The following is a 15,168-nucleotide window of genomic DNA, read 5'->3' as shown; positions in this document are numbered from 1 at the left end:
GGTTATTAGCAATGGACCAAAGTAGCTTTCTTCATTTTGACAACAGGGCTCTGGTAATACAAAAGCCTGTCAGTAGGGGACGCTGGGTGAAGGACAGAACTCTCTGTGCCGTCTTTGCAACTTTTCTATGTCTAAAATTATTCCAGCAAAAAGTTTGTTAAAAAAAAAAAAAAAAAGGAATCACGGGCGGGCCACGGTGGCTCAGCAGGCAAGAATGCTTGCCTGCCATGCCTGAGGACCCGGTTCGATTCCCGGTGCCTGCCCATGTTAAAAAAAAAATCACGTGGGAAATAAATGTCTGAACCAGAATTCAAGCTCAGATGTGTCCACCTGCTCAAGCCCACTCCCACACTCCACCCCTCCCTGCACCACCTCAACTTAGGAAGTCAGTCCCAAAGGTTTCCTCATGAGTCTCAGCCTCTTCCCCTCCAGCCCAGGTTTGCCCTCCGGGACCATACCCACCGTTCTGTTTTCTCTGTCCCATAATGTCCTTCAAGGGCTAAAGGACTTTCCTGTTTCCCTCAAGTGTCCACATCTCCAAGCTCATTATTCTCAACTCCTTCCATTCCCTTGGATGACTTGGATTCCAAGGAACACTGGCCTCCCTAGCATCAACACCCACCCCTTTGTAGCAGCCCCCACTTCCTCTTGGGGATCCATGGGGTTCCAGGGAAGAGAGTCCCCAGCCTGGCTCCAGGGAGAGGGCATGTGACTTGGGCTGAGCCTATCAGCACACAACATCCTCTGGTCACCATTGGCCCAGGGGTGGCCATGTGACCCAAGCTGCTCCAATCAGAGAGAATCCTGGGACTTTGAGAAAGGTAGGTCAATTTTTTTCTTATATGTTGGATGAGAATGAAGAAGGCTCTGGAAGCCCCAGGATGAAGCTCTGCCAAGGACAATGGAGTAAAGACATGGAAAGAGCTAGGTCCTCCGTGACATCACTGAGCTGCTGGATCAAGTCCTACCTGAAGCCTGCCCTGCCTCTAAACCTCTCAGTTATAATACAGGAGGCTGAAAAATGCCCACCTCCTACACAAAATGATAGCCTTGTCCTAATCTCTGGAACCTATGAATGCCCATATGGAAAAAAAAAGGCTCTTTGCAAATGCGATTAAGTTAGGAATTTTGAGATGGGGACATTATCCTGTATTTTCCTAGTGAGTCCTAAATGCAATCACATGTACTTTAGAGAAGGAATCCAGAGGGAGATTTGGCACAGGCACACCAAGAAGGCAATATGAGCTTGGAAGCAGAGGTTGAGGAATGCTGGCAGCTACCAGAAGCTGGAAGAGGTAAGGAATGGATTCTACCTTAGAGCCTCTGGAGAGAACAGGGCCCTGATTTTGTCCTGATGGTACTAATTTTGGACTTGTGACTTCCAGAACTGTGAGAAAATAAATTTCTGCTGTTTTAAGACATTCAGTGTGTGGCATTTTGTTTCAGCAGCCATAGAAAATAATCCAAGGACTGATAAATCTTCTTTAACATTTAAGCTTGTTTGAATCTGATGTTTTGTTACTTGCAGATGAAAGCAGCCTAATACACAGTCCCTCTGCCACCCTGGTTCCCCTCCTCTGTTTAAGAGGTGAGCTCTAGAGAAAGGCAAATCAGAGGGGGCCAGAGACCCTCCTGATCTTTAGCTGGGGAAATGGGGCTGGGGCAGGGGCAGCATCAGATGGCACAAGGACTCCAGACAAAGACTTTAGGAGAGTTTATTTACAAACAAGTCACAGCAACTCAGGCTCTGGCTGGTGGGGGGAGACCCCAGATACACACACATCCCCGTTTCCATCAACACCAAAGCTTTGCCAGTCACGCCCCTGCCAGGAGGACCAAGAAGCCAGAGGCACGGAAGGCAGAGGGCCCAAGTCCTTGTCAGATATCAGAGGTCACCTGTTGTGGCCCCCACGCCAGAGGAAGAAGCTGCCCTTGGCCCTCAAGTGTGGATATGGAGGAGTGGGAGGACAGGGAGACGCTTTGGAGGCCTTCACCCTCTCCTGTGTCCAGCCTATGCCCTTGATGCCAGTGCCCCCAAACGGGAGTGCCAGCAGCAGTGGCTGAGGGCCTGGTGATGCTGCAGGCTCTCTCCGGAGCTGTCTTGGAGCCGGTGTCCCAGGTCATGGCCACCCATCAGGCAGGAGGCTCCCCCAGCTTGCTGGTCGCACTTGTGATCCGCTTGTTCTCCCGGAGGTTGCGGAGACGAGCACTGAGGCTGCTGATCTCTTCCACGTAGGCCTGGGGCACCCACCCCTTCTCGCCGTCCGCCAGGCGGACCCCCTCCAGCCAGCCTAGAGGCACACGGGCCAGGGGCAGCATCAGCGGCATCAAAGGGGTGCCAGGCCCAGGCCTGGGAGGGGCTGCCTCCGCCCTGATGCAAGCGTCCCTGGGTCCAGCATGTCCTCACCGCAGCATCTCCCAGCTCCAAGAAGGACCCTGCCTCCAGCTGTCCCGTAGAGGAACTTCTCGTCTGTTCTGCCTAACCTCCTCCAGGAAGGATATTTCCCACTCTCCTTCATCACCCTTGTCACTCTCGATCCAACACCTTCACAAGCAGGAAGTTCCTCCTTCTGTCTAACCCGATTTTTCCCGCATGCTGAGGTTAACCCACATTTGCATAACCTTTCCCTGTGATGCCTGAGCCATCTAGCTGCCTCCCGCCCACACAGGCCCTTTTGGGGAGGCTTTCCCAGGAGCCCGGCCTCACCATCGCTGGTCCAGGTCCTCACGGCCAGAATGTCAGTCTTCTCCAAGGTCAGTTCATCCGGCTGCAGTGCCTTGTAGGTCCGGACGCACTGTACCTGGGGGCAGTCTGACAGCCCGAGGGTGGAGGGTCAGGGAAATCCTGAGGGTGGGAGGAGGCAGGGGCGGGACAGGGAGGGGCAGTGGGGTGGCAGGGTGCGGCCTCTTTCCTGTGCCCCCTCCCACGCCGCAGGCTGAGGTGCAATCCCGCCCTGGCTACTCCTCTCCTCTCTTACCTGAAACACAAGCCCCAGTGGCCCGAGTCACTCTTTCTGTGCCATGGGCTCTCGTTTCCCCAGCTTGACCCTGACCTTCCTCCTGACCTCCAAGTGCTAACACCATCTGCTCCCAGACACCTCTCCTCCAGATACCCCGCAAAATAGCAATTCTCCCCTTGTCGCCTTTCTGGTGCTCCCTCCATCCACTCTTCTCAACTGGGATTGAAGCCATGTCACTCTAGGGCTTCCAACTCCTCCGAGAACAAAAGCCACGTCCTTTCCACAGCCTGCAAGGTCCTGAGGGATCCAGTATTGCCCCCTCGCCCACCTCATCTTCTCCGGCACTGGCCTTCCTGCTGTTCCTCACTCTAAACTCCCTCCTGCCCCAGGGCCTTTGCACCGGCTGTTCCTTCTGCAGGCAGTGCTCTTCCCCAGATCTTTTCATGGCTGCCCCTCCTCATCCTTCAGGGACCTTCCTTGGCCTCCTCTCTGGTGTAGGGTGCTTGCCGCCTCCCCCCTCACCCCACTCAGTCAAAACAGGACTCCTAACTCAAGCCAGTGAATCTGCCCCATTCCAGGCCCTCAGTTCCCACCACCAGACTGGGCAGGGTGACAGCAAAAGAAGGCCAGGCTTTGGGGCCAGACCCGGCTTGAGTTCCAGCTTTGCCACCAACTGATGGTGCGACCTTGGGGAAAGTCACTTACCCTTTCTCAGCTTCAGTTTTCTCCAATATGAAAAAATTAGGCTTAAATAACAAATACATACAGAAAGCCTCTAGCACCTGGCATGTGGCAGGTGTTTGGTAGAAATTAATTCCCTTCCTTCCCCTTCACTACCTAAAGCTCATCCCTAACTCCCATGCTCAAAAGTCTTCAATAACTACAAGCACCCATTATATCAAGGTCCTCTGTGATGCACCCTGCTTTCCCAACCTCACATCACAAGGAGAAGCCTTTGCCTAACTGAGCAGACCCCTCACTGATCCTGCCACCTCCACCACTGCTACCTCCCCGCACACCAAGGCCACTCAATTCCTGGCCTCTTTGCAACTGATGTGAAGACAGAGACAGACCTGACTTCCAGTGCCCCAGCTTGTGTCACTCCCTAGCTGTGTGTCCTGAGGTAGCTCACTTCACCTCTCTGAATGTGTTCTAACCTGTAAATAGGGCTTGACTGGGGAACAAATGGGAGGATATAAAAGGGCTTTGTAATCTCCAGGTGCTGCCTGTGTACACAAGGGTCAGGCTGTCGTATGTAAATCCTACCCAGCCTTCCAGGTTCTGCAGAGCCTCCCCTGATTGCCCCAGCCAGCTGGCCTCTCTCCCTGCTGACCCCACTGCACCCAGACTCAGCCAGATGGCACCCAGGACTAGAAGAGAAGGGCAGAGCAATGAAGTCCCCAATTCAGAGGACAGGGACCTGGGGGAAGGGGAGAGATGGGATCTGGGGTGGCAGATGGCTACCTTCCCTCTCACTGATAACCTCCTTGTCCTCCTGGGAGCTGGAGGGGCACATGGCTGAGATCCATCGCTGCTTTTCACTCCTGGGAGAGAGGGACTGAGTTGTCACAACAGGCAAAGTGCCGAGCCACAGAAAGCAGGACGGGGAGACCTGGCTCTGATGTTCAGACTCAGGACCCAGGTCATGCCTCCCCGACCTAGGGCCCACCCACTGCTCTGTACCCAAGCCTGTGCCCTACCCAGCTCTGAACATAAGAACAGAGCAGCCCATAAGCCCCTGGATGCCATGTCCTGCCTTATGTCACCCAGAAATAAAGGGGCGCCCCTTCAGAGGCCGAGGAGAAGCTGGCCAGCCTGCTGGGTCCCATCTGCTGGAGCAGGGACCCCTGCTTTGCCCACCCGGCCTTGCTCTCTGCCCAAGTCCGGGGAGAACTGGGCACCTGGGGAAGGTCAGGGAAGGTTCACCTTCTGGGCAGCCTCCTTCCCCACCCCCGGGCCCTGGCCCACCCAGAGGCCACTCACTCTGTCCGGGCCCTCAGCAGGAACTGGTGCTTCATGTGTTGCCCGGAGAGGAGCTGGAGGAGGAACACGTGGCCAGGGATACCCTGAAGCTTCAAACTCAGGTCCTTCACCTGCAACTCAGCCATCTTGGCATGGACAAAGACGGCAAACTTCCCCAGCCTGTAGGAGCAGTGGGAGGGGAAGGTCAGCCTGGCCCATGCCCGGCCACCCTCTGCCCCTTCCCAGCATAAGTTAAGTTCTGATTTGGAGGGGAGAATGGGTTGTCTATGCCCTGGCAGGGCACCAGCCTCCGTGGTGGCCAGTAAAATCCCCCAAAGTAACCGAGAACCCCATTCCCGCTGGCTAGAAGGTAGAGGTGGAAGGCAATGAAGGCCAGCCCCGGACCCTAGGCAAGCTCTCAACTTCTCCCCGAACCCTCCCCTTTGAGCTCCATTCTAAAGAGGTAACTGAACAGCTCCCCTCGATGAAAGACAGCTTCCCTGTCGAGGTTCTACCTCCCTAACTGATAGGGAATTTGAATTTGTCCACCTTGCTTGCTGCTATATCCTTGACACTGCCTGGCCCAAAACTGGATTCAATAAAAACTTGTGGAATGGATGGGAGGGGTGGATGGTGAGGAGGAGGAAGGGTGGATGGTTGAGTGGAGGGATGGGTGAGCGGGAAGGTTTGTGGAGGATGATTCACAAGTTCCTTCATCTCTATCTGTATAAACAGAACTCTGCATCTTCCACTCCAAATCAGATCACCTTCAACATTCCCCATTCCAGTAAAAGACCCTCCCAAGTGGCCCAAGGTGAAACTCAGAAGTCATTCTTGCCTCTTGTCTCTCCTTCCCCCTGACACCTAACCAGTAGCCATGACCTGTCTATCCACCTTATTGGCCCTGGAATCCACTTATCCCAAACCTCCTGCTACTTTCTGAAGCAGAAGGTTCCATTCCACTCTTACCTGGACAATTGTAAGAGACTCTGTTCTCTCCCCTTCCAATCCATCCTCTGCCTAAGTTTTCATGGCTCCCTACTGACCTGAGAGTAAGTCCAACCTCTTCCATGATCTACAACATTCCAACTTCCTTCTCCTGCCCTTCCCCTCTGCAAGTCCAGCCACATTAGGCTTCATCATTTACCAAATACATTCTGCACTTATACCCTCCTGTGACTTTTCTAAGGCCCCAAACTGCCTTCTCTGCCTAGAAAGCTCCTACTCATCCTTCAAAACCCATTTCAAATGTTCTTTCCTTTGTGATGCTTTACTGATTCTCACCCCACACCAGGGGCTGCCATAGTACCAGGATACTCTCTTCCATAATAACCCTGAGCATGTGGCTATCAGGATATGTTTTCACTGGTCTGAGAGCTCAAAGGAGCACAGAAAAGTCTTATTAATTTTTATGGCCCCAGCACTCACCAAAGGGCCTGGTATGAAGGGGTTCAGCATGGTTTATCAAGTGAATGAAAAAATCAGGAAGGAACTCTTCCATAACATAAGTATCTATCACTGATCCCACCCCGTCTTAAGGCTCACCTCCTCCAGGAAATCTTCCCTCTCATCTATCATTGCCCCAGATAACACCGTGAGTGCTCATGGTTTGTCAGTCACTGTGGTAAGCTCTTTCAATGCATTATTACCACACGGACTCTCCCAATAGCCCTATGTGTCAGGCTCTACTTTATAGATGGAAGAGAGGATAGCACAGTGGTTCAGAGCCTGGGATCTGGCATCAGACAGACCTGGACACCTCCTGGCTCCTCCACTTATTAGCTCCATGATCTTGAGAGTAACAAGGCAGGTGCCTGAAGGATTAAAGGGAATAATCCAAATAGCACACCTGGCAAAGAATAGGCACTCATGTAAATATTGGCTATTATCATTATTACTCAGGGCAGAGCTGGGACTCCAGCACTGAGCTCTTAATCTCTGTTCTAACCGGCTTAAGGTCAGAGCCGAGAGCTTCCAGTCCCCCGCCAGTCTAGCCCTTCATTTTCTGGCCTGAAAGATGAGCCTGCTTTGCATCTCTGTCTTCACTGTGGGAACTCCAAGGCACAGGGTCTCGGCCACACAGTTTGGCACAGGCTGGGGCCCTGGGCCCACCAATGGGCTGGCTACGAACCCATCAGTGGAAAGAGAGCCCGGCCTCCCCTCTATCCACCGCCCACCCTGCCCTGACTCACTCCTTCTGCCGGGAGAGCAGCAGGCAGTCATTGAAGAGGTGCAGGTAGACCGCCTTGCTAGACAGCTTCAGCTTGGCAGGGGGCGCCGCGGGCAGTGGCGCCAGCTCCACCAGCTCACCGTGCCGAACCAGCCAGCGGGCCTGAGAGATCAGCGGGAAGATCTGGGGGCATGGAGCAGGGAAGGGGAGAGGGCAAGTCAGGCCCAGAGGCACCAGGGCAGAGAGCACATGCTCGGGGGTGGGGGGCGGGGGCTGTGATGGACTCGCCTGCATCCTCCAGGGAAGGAGGAAACAAGGGCTTCTCCTTTGCGTGCCCAGGTCTCCCCCCCACCCCCACCCCTGGCCAGCTGCAGACATGCACCTTGCCTTCGAAGTGGATCTTCTTGCTCAGGTGGATGAGCTCCTCGGTCCTCTTCATGGACTGAACACTGGCATTGCACTCTTGCACCAGCTGGGAAGGCCGTGGATGGGTCACCTGAAGCCCCCCAGACCCCACTTTCCAGAGCTCAGACTCAGACTCCCACCTGGGGACCAGGGACACTGCAGGCTGGAAGCTCTTATAGAGACATGCTGGGGTTCAGGGGGGGACCGTGGGAGCCCGACAGCTCCCGGCAGGCTGAGCTCACCTCCTTGAGCGCGTTGAAGGCCTTGGTGGCCATGTCTTCGTCTTCAGAGCCCTGAGATGTTCGCTTCAGGATGTTCTGGTGGGGGGGGTGCACTGAGGCTGGCCACAACATGACACTCCCTGCACCCCGAGACCTTGTCCACCCATGGATGCCCAGAAGGGGCTGTGGAGTTCACAGCGGCATCCCCAGGGTCCAGCCCTCACCCTCCAACCGGTGCCCTCTGGGTACCTCCACCAGCATCTTGAGGCGGGTGATCCTCTGGAAGGGAAGGATGAGGAAGGAGGTGAGTGGCAGACGTTGGCACACGGGAGACTCCTCCAGGCGAGCCAGGATGCCAGGGAATTTGGGGTTCTCCAAGCTGGAAAATGGGGAGGGGTCTAGAGTCACAGGTGGGCCTGAACTCCATGACCACAGACGCTCCCCCCCCCCCCCCCCCCCGCAATGGGTTCTCCAGGTGCTCTCCCAGCACTTCCTTCCTGTCCCTTGGAGTTGGTCTCACCCTATCGCCATCCCAGAGCCCCTCCCTGGGTCACCCTTCCTCACGCGGTCCTGCACGCCCGACCCTCCCTCCCGCCCTCCTTCAGAGCCCCCAGCCCTACAGCAGGCGCTGGTAGGTGCGCTCCTGGTAGGCCTGGTTGGTGACGTAGGGCAGGTAGACGCGGCGGAAGGCCGGGCAGTGGCGCAACACCACGTCGCACACGCTGAAGCTCAGCACGTCCGCCTCCAGCCGCTGCTCCAGCTCCTGCAGGAACCTGAGGGGTCCGCGAAGGGTCAGGGGCGCGGCGGAGACCCCGGGCCTGGGAGCCCCGCCAAGCCCAGGCTCGCCAGGCCACTCCCTCACCTCTCGCTGGTGCTCTTGACCTCGGGCAGTTTGGAGAACAGCCACTGCTTGTCCTGCGCCCCCAGACACTCGCTCAGCTCGGCCGAGCCCAAGAAGTGGCCCACGGCCACCGACAGGCTGTGGATGTACGAGGCCTCGGACGTGATCAGCTCAAACTTGGCCTGAGCAGGGCGGACGCGGGGCTGAAAGGGCCGGACCAGCCCACCTGGGACCCCAGGCCTCGCATCCCTTATCCGCAAGCCCCGCCGCCCCTCCCCCTGTCTAGCCCCACCTCCTAATTGTTCCGCCCCCACTAGCCCCGCTTCCTATCGTCCCCTGCCCCTCCCGTGGCGCTCTCTTCCATTAGCCCCGCCCCAGATGACCACGCCCCTCCTTTTGGCCCCGCCTCGTCCCGCGCCCACGAAGAGTTGTTCTCGGTTGGCTCCGTCCCTCCCTTGTCCAGACTTTCCCCTCTCAGCCGCTTAGGGCCTGGCGCTGATTCCGCCCCTCCTCTGGCCCTGCCCTGCCCTAGGCTTCGTCCCCGTGGGTCCCACCCCTGACCTCGCCCCCTCTTCTTGATTCACCGCTGCCCTTGGGCTCCACGGCTCTTGTCCTTTCCCAGCCAGCCCCACGTTGTCAGGTTCTAGCACCCGCCCTGCACGGTAATGGTCCCATGGGATCCCCCGTTCTGTGTCCCCTCTTGCTCCGCTGCGTCCCATGCAGCCCCGCAGGCCCCGGCTCCCTGAGGCCCCCGCCCCACTAAGTCCTGGAGCCACCTCCTACAGGTTCCAGTATTCCCGGCGCCACCCCTTCTGCTGCTGCACCCTCTCGGGGCCCCAAGGATCACAGGCTCTCGCCGGGCAGCCCCCCGGCCCCGCCCCCTGCGGCCCCGCCCCGCCGGGTCCCCCGCACACCTCCTGCAGTTTGCAGACGCGCAGGCTCAGCGTGGCCAGGACGCCGCTGCCGCGCACGTCGGGGATGTCCTGCCACAGCGAGAAGGTGGAGCCTCGCGCCGATCGCTGCGCCCGGAAGGAGCTGCTGGGGGAGAGGTTGGCGCGCGGCGGCCCGGGCCCCTCCTCTGCGCCCTCGGCCTCGTCCCCCGGGCCCTCCTCCTCGCGCTGCTGCCGCCGCAGCTCGCGGGCGCTGGCCACGTCGCTGTATTCCTGGTAGAGCACCGCTGGGCGGGGAGAGGGGCGGGGAGGGCCGTGGGGCGCCCGGCAGCCCCAGCCCGCCTCCTTCCCCAGCCCCCGAGAGCTTGCTTCTCTTAACCAACCGATCTGACTGTTGCGATATCAGAACACAGTGAATTCCTTCCTTCCTTCGTTCATTCGGTAAAACACCAATTGAGCACCAACTGTGTGCCAGCCCCTGTGCTAGACACTGAGAATTCAATTCCCTCCCTCTCGCACGATCTCTACCTCCTCTCAGCTCTCCAAGCCCTAGTTTCCTAATTTCTTGTTATCGCCCCCACCCCACCCTCCGCCCCCCAAGTCCTCTCCTCCCTGTCCCCCTTTCACGTACAATTAAGGAGGAACCGCGACTGGCGACGCTCGCTGGCGCTTCTGGAACCCAGAGCCGGCTCTTCCTGGGTGTCCAGCCTGGGAAAGAGAAGGCGTCAGGGCCCTTCCTCTCCCGCACCCAGCCTCAGACTCGGACCCTGGGCAGGAGGTGGTACCTGGGCTCAGACCAACCGCCATGGCCCTCACTTGGGTCAACAGGGGCTGGCAGCACCACACCATCCACTCTCATCTCTCCACAGTGCGCCTCCCTTCCAGACGCTTTCCCTGGGGAGGATGAGATCCGAGGGTGGCCCTGGGCACAGGGGCCCTTAGCCGACCTTAGCCGACCAGGACCCAGTCTCAGGTGTCCAGGGAGCCGGCCAGGCCCCCACCCCACATCCCGCTCATGGGCAGCTCCCAGGGCCCACGGGAAGATCTGGTACCTTCCCGGACTGCTCCAGTGCCCGACCCTGAGGCCAGGGCCCTGGCGGCCGAATTCCGCCCAAGGCGCAGCGAGGAGTGCAGCCGGGTCATCAGCTCAGAGGCTGAGAAGCGCCTCCGCTCTGGCCCCTCGAGGCCCCCTCGGTTGGGCGCGGACAGCTCCTCTGTGCTCAGAGCCTGCTCCCTGGCTGCCTGGCCTTGCTCCAGGAAGACAGTCTGGGCCTCGGGGCCACCAGCGGCCTCCTCACACTGGTACACCCGCATCTTGCGCCCTGGGGGGGAAGGGTGATGTGCAAGCTGGCACCCTTGGTGGTCTCCCCCAAGCGCCTCCCCACTATGCCCAAGGGAAGGACCCAAGATTCTACAGGGACCTGATCCCTAGAGCCCTGGGATCTACAAGAAGCAGGGGAGGAGATGAAAGCTGTGCCTGACTGCAGTGGGCAAAGGGCTGGGGTGCCCAGGACAGCCACTTAACTTGCTGTATATCCTTGACAGGTCACTCGCCTTCCCTGACCCCTAGATCCTCTATCACAAAAACCTACCCCCTGTCCTTACTGTTTGGAGAACTCTGGGGTTTAAAGGGTCCTAAAAGAGCCACCCAACCCCTCCCCTATCTGGCCCACCGGCCCTCTCCCTCCTTCCCAGGTGACTTACAGGCTGACTTCTTCTCTGAGCCATGGCTGGCCCGGCGCTGGGGCTGAGGGTGCTGGGGACTCCAGGGTCCCTCCAGCGCTGGGGGCTGGGCACCAGGGCAGTGCGGCCAGCTGCCAGCCCTGCTCGGCCGCATCCCGCTGCTGGGGGAGATCTCAGTGTCTGGGCCTCCTGGGGACGGTGGCCATAGCAGCCCTTGGAGAGGGGCAGGAGTCCCCAGGGACCAGCGACTCCCAGGAGCCTGCAGCTCCTCCAGGGCAATGGGGAAGAGGTCCAAACAGACAGGGCTCGGGGGCTGCAGGGTGGGCAGCTCCGCAAAGGACAGACTCTCCTGCTGGCACACGGCCACCGTGCTGCGGGCAGTGCCAGGTGGCCCAGCCAGGTGGGACTGGAGGGTGGCAGGTGGCCCACAGTCCATTCCTCCTTTGCTCTGCCACCCACCTGGGCCTGCAGGGGAAAGGGTGTCAGAGCCAGACACAGGACAGCAGGGCTGGCCAGGGAGACACCATGTCCCAGAAGACTGGGCATTCCCCAGTGTACACTTGTGTACACACATCTGTACAAACACATTCACACACCTAATTATGTAATAACAGCCAATACTTACTTGGTACTTACTAACAGACCAAGTGCTTTATACACATTGTCTCATATAATGCTCCCGACAGCCCTCTGAGCGGATGCTTTTATTATCCCCATTTTATAGATGAGGAAAGTGAGGCCCAGAGAGATTGCTATTTGGGAAATGGTGGAGCCAGGATTCAACCTCAGGCTGCTTAGTTCCCGAGTCTGTGCTCTTAACCACCTCGCACACTCTCTAACACACTGACGTACAGATATGCACGTCACATGAATCCAGCACACAAGCACACTGACACAAACACTTTCACACGCTCTTAGCTATTTCAGATACATAGGTTCGCACATTCACAGACACACCACTTCCTATGCAACTACATACAGCCACACAAAGACACCTTCTCACAAACGCAAATACACACACACATCGACCACACATCCACTCACGCTTTCTCGCACGCATGTTCAATTCCCACTCACGCGCCAGGATGCGGGTCCACGCACAGGCCCAGAGAGCCTTGCTTTGGTGTTCCCACCCCACCCCGATGCCCAGAGTGGCAGCCTTCAGTCCTGAGCAGTGCCCACACCCATGCCAAGCTGGCAGGCGGACCACCACCCGGGAGAAGGGCGGGGAGGTGCCCCGGGACCCGGCTTGTGGTGAGAGAGGGCCTCTTCCCCACCCCAGCTCCGGCTGTAGATCAGGCCGGGCTGAACCGGTCCTCTGGGCAGGAAGTCATCCCCAGGGAGGCTGCCGGCGCCTTGGGGCAGGCCGAGTGATCCCAGGGGTCCTAGCCCCCACAGTTCTTGCCCTGTGACCCTCTGCCGGACGCCCTCCTGCAGCCCCTCACCTCTCCAGCGAGGCCCGCTGCTGATGCCGTGTGGCTGCTCCGGCGGGGGAAGCCCTCTCTGCCCAGCTGGCTGGGGGAGATCCCACCCAGACAAAGAGTTTGATTCATCAAACCCTGTGGTGAGGCAAGCGGGTGGGGAGGGAGGGAGCGGGCGGCGGGCTGGGCGGGGGCCTGCCCTAGCCTGGCCTCGCTGTGGGCAGACAGGGCAGCAAGGAACCCCCAGAGGCCCCCTCAAGACAAAAGGGCAGTGCCCAACCTGGCAGGGCCAGAAAACCCTGGAGGTGAGGCTGAGAAACTGAGAGATAGAGACCTAGAGAAACAGAAAACCTTTAGAAAGCGACTCAGAAACTGAGACCCCAAAGCACTCAAAAAACCCAGAAAACCACAGATGCAGAAACATCCAGGGACCCAGAGATGGAGACAGAGCAGCAAAGACCAGTGAAAATTTCAAGCAGACCAGATGCTCAGAGACAAATGCAGAATGTGATGACCAGAGAAATCCATGGAGACAGAGGGACAGATATTTCCTGCCCTGTGGAGTTGCCTGTCTAGTGGAGAAGCCCAAAACAAAAATAGTTATCATCCAGGTTGGCAAAAGCCAAGCCAGAGGAACCGTCAGAATAGGGTACAAGGCTCAACTTGATGTGAGCATTCCAGGAAGGCTTCCTGGAGGAGGCAAGAGCTAACTGTTCTGCAGCTGAAATACCAAGGGACTCCAAGGTACACATAGATAGGGAGAGAGCTTTGGCCTGAGAGAGACAGGGACAGGGTTGGTGACCCTAACAGAGAGGGAGGGAGGAGAGGACCCAGTAGAGGACATCAGGATCTGTGGCAGGGCCCCACTGTCTCTGCACAGCCCCTCAACTGCTTCCCCTTGCCTAGGGTGGGGGGGAACAGGAGGTGGCTGCTTCCTCCAAGGTCTCCCTTCAGGGCCAGCCTGAGGTTGTCCCCAAGCCTCTGCCCACACCCAGGCGGCCCATCTGAGCAAGACTCTAAACCGCAGTTTCCTCATCTGGCAAATAGGATAGTCATACCACTTCATAATGCTAATGTGAGAATTAACAAAAACGCCTGTAAAGCAACTCGCACATGGTGAGGGCTTTGTGAGTCACAGTCACTCTTCTGAATATTTTTACTATCATCAGTATTTCTCTAGCCAAGGGGATGGCTTGGGCCTTGACACAGATGGGGAAACTGAGTCAGTGAGGGGGAAACACATTCTACTTTGTAGGAACATGGGGAAGGAGACACAAGGATCGCCACCCACCAGACAGGTCTCTTTCTCTCCAAGAGTCAGCAGTCTTAAGCACAGAAATTCTAGTTGCTTCCATGGACACGTGTGCAAGCATACACAGGCTCCCCATCCCTGGTACTCTGGGAGACTCTCCACTTGGGTTCTGGAAGCCCCTGTAGGGCAGGGCCACCCCCCGCCTGCCCCCTGCTCCCCCCCCCCCCCACACACACATACACACATCAGTTGCAAGGATAAATGAGCAAAATCCTGAGTCCTTGGGGCAGGTAACCCCCCAATTCAAGGCCTCAGAGGAGAAGGCTTGGGGGCGGGGCATGAGGTGGAAGGGGAAAGCTTTCTGGGGAAGAGGAGCTGCTGAAGGCAGCCTCCATCTCTACCCATCTAGCTAGGATGCTAGCCCTGTGGCCTTCCAGGGATGTCACCCCAATGTTGGGGATAAAGGAGGGACAGAGTTATGTTCAAATCGTGCATGGTGCGTCCCTGCTAGGAAAAAAAAAAGACTTAGAAAGAGAACTGACCCCAGGTAACAGGGACATTGCTTGCCCAGGGTTTGGTCATAAGTTTAGTGACTCTTGTGCCCATTAGGCGAGGACCATTCTGGAACTACAGGGAAGAAAACCTCAGGGTTCAAGGTCTGGTGCTGACACTGACCAGCTGTGTGGGCTTAGGCAAGTAAGTCACAACCCTTTCCTGGGCCTCAGGGTCCCCATCTGTAAAGTGACCCCTAACACCCTTCCCAGCTGTGCCCTTAAGAAACCTGTGTCATCCTAAGTGTCTCTACAGGTTGAGAAGGATGGGCAGTAGCCAAACAGGGCTCATCCAGTGGGCACTGCCAATCACCGAGGACAGTGGACCCACATGGCAAGGCCAGAGGGCCTCCGGACCCCACCATGGTCCCTGGGGAAGTGCTTCTGGTCTTTCCCTGCCCCTCCCTGGTGCCCCTGGATTTGCTGCCCAGAGGGGAAAGGAACCTGCCGGGGTCCCTAGCCCCATAAGAGACAAAGTAAGGCAGGAGGTCATGGCTGGAAAGGGGATTTAGGGCACTCAGGCTGCTGAGCCCCAAGAGGCCAAAAGTGGGTCGGGGCCAGACTCAGAGGCCAGACAAGCGGCACAAAGGACTGGGGGGAGGAGAACGGGGCTGCTGGCACGGGGGTGGGGCCCTACCTCAGCCAGGGTGCTCCGTCCAGCTGTCGGTACCGTCCAGGGCTCCAGGCTGCCCTGGGGACTCTGGGGTTGCAGCCAGGCCCTCGGGGGGAGGGGGGGGCGATGTCAGCGTGGCCCCTAAGCCAGGCAATGCAAGCGCCCGGGTATTGTGTGGGGCGGGAGGGGGGAGGCGAGG

The 15,168-nt window shown here is 57.9% G+C and overlaps 1 protein-coding gene across 3 annotated transcripts; it reads right to left on the bottom strand.

Moving 5' to 3' along the window:
- Positions 1-1,699: 1,699 nt before the first annotated feature.
- Positions 1,700-15,168, bottom strand: ARHGEF19 (Rho guanine nucleotide exchange factor 19). 3 transcript variants are annotated; one of them, XM_077151164.1, is made up of 17 exons: positions 14,994-15,168; positions 11,154-11,597; positions 10,502-10,771; positions 10,235-10,343; positions 10,081-10,157; positions 9,474-9,736; positions 8,581-8,741; positions 8,339-8,491; positions 7,968-8,097; positions 7,740-7,814; positions 7,475-7,588; positions 7,115-7,275; positions 6,674-6,736; positions 4,944-5,102; positions 4,425-4,504; positions 2,708-2,812; positions 1,700-2,291 (listed from the first exon to the last, which is right to left on the bottom strand). In XM_077151164.1, the coding sequence occupies exons 2-17, from the start codon at positions 11,566-11,568 to the stop codon at positions 2,134-2,136; spliced, it is 2,493 nt and encodes an 830-aa protein (XP_077007279.1). In that variant the 5' UTR covers positions 11,569-11,597; positions 14,994-15,168; the 3' UTR covers positions 1,700-2,133. The 3 variants fall into 3 exon arrangements, with proteins under 3 accessions (XP_077007279.1, XP_077007281.1, XP_077007280.1); XM_077151166.1 differs by lacking the exon at positions 6,674-6,736 and adding an exon at positions 12,578-12,647 and having other exon boundaries at positions 7,475-7,564; positions 14,994-15,082; XM_077151165.1 differs by lacking the exon at positions 6,674-6,736 and having other exon boundaries at positions 7,475-7,564.

Source organism: Tamandua tetradactyla, chromosome 2, assembly GCF_023851605.1.
Source record: "Tamandua tetradactyla isolate mTamTet1 chromosome 2, mTamTet1.pri, whole genome shotgun sequence".
In the NCBI taxonomy this organism is placed as follows: Eukaryota; Metazoa; Chordata; class Mammalia; order Pilosa; family Myrmecophagidae; genus Tamandua; species Tamandua tetradactyla.
This window is presented reverse-complemented; position numbering and strand designations above follow the sequence as displayed.

Excerpts from the sequence above, each read along its gene's own strand:
- ARHGEF19 (XM_077151164.1), bottom strand. The coding sequence starts at position 11,568 with ATGGACTGTGGGCCACCTGCCACCCTCCAGTCCCACCTGGCTGGGCCA. Across the intron at positions 8,742-9,473 it reads GCGTCTGCAAACTGCAGGAG|GCCAAGTTTGAGCTGATCAC; the intron begins GTGTGCGGGGGA and ends CGCCCTGCTCAG. Across the intron at positions 2,813-4,424 it reads GGTTATCAGTGAGAGGGAAG|ACTGCCCCCAGGTACAGTGC; the intron begins GTAGCCATCTGC and ends TCGGGCTGTCAG.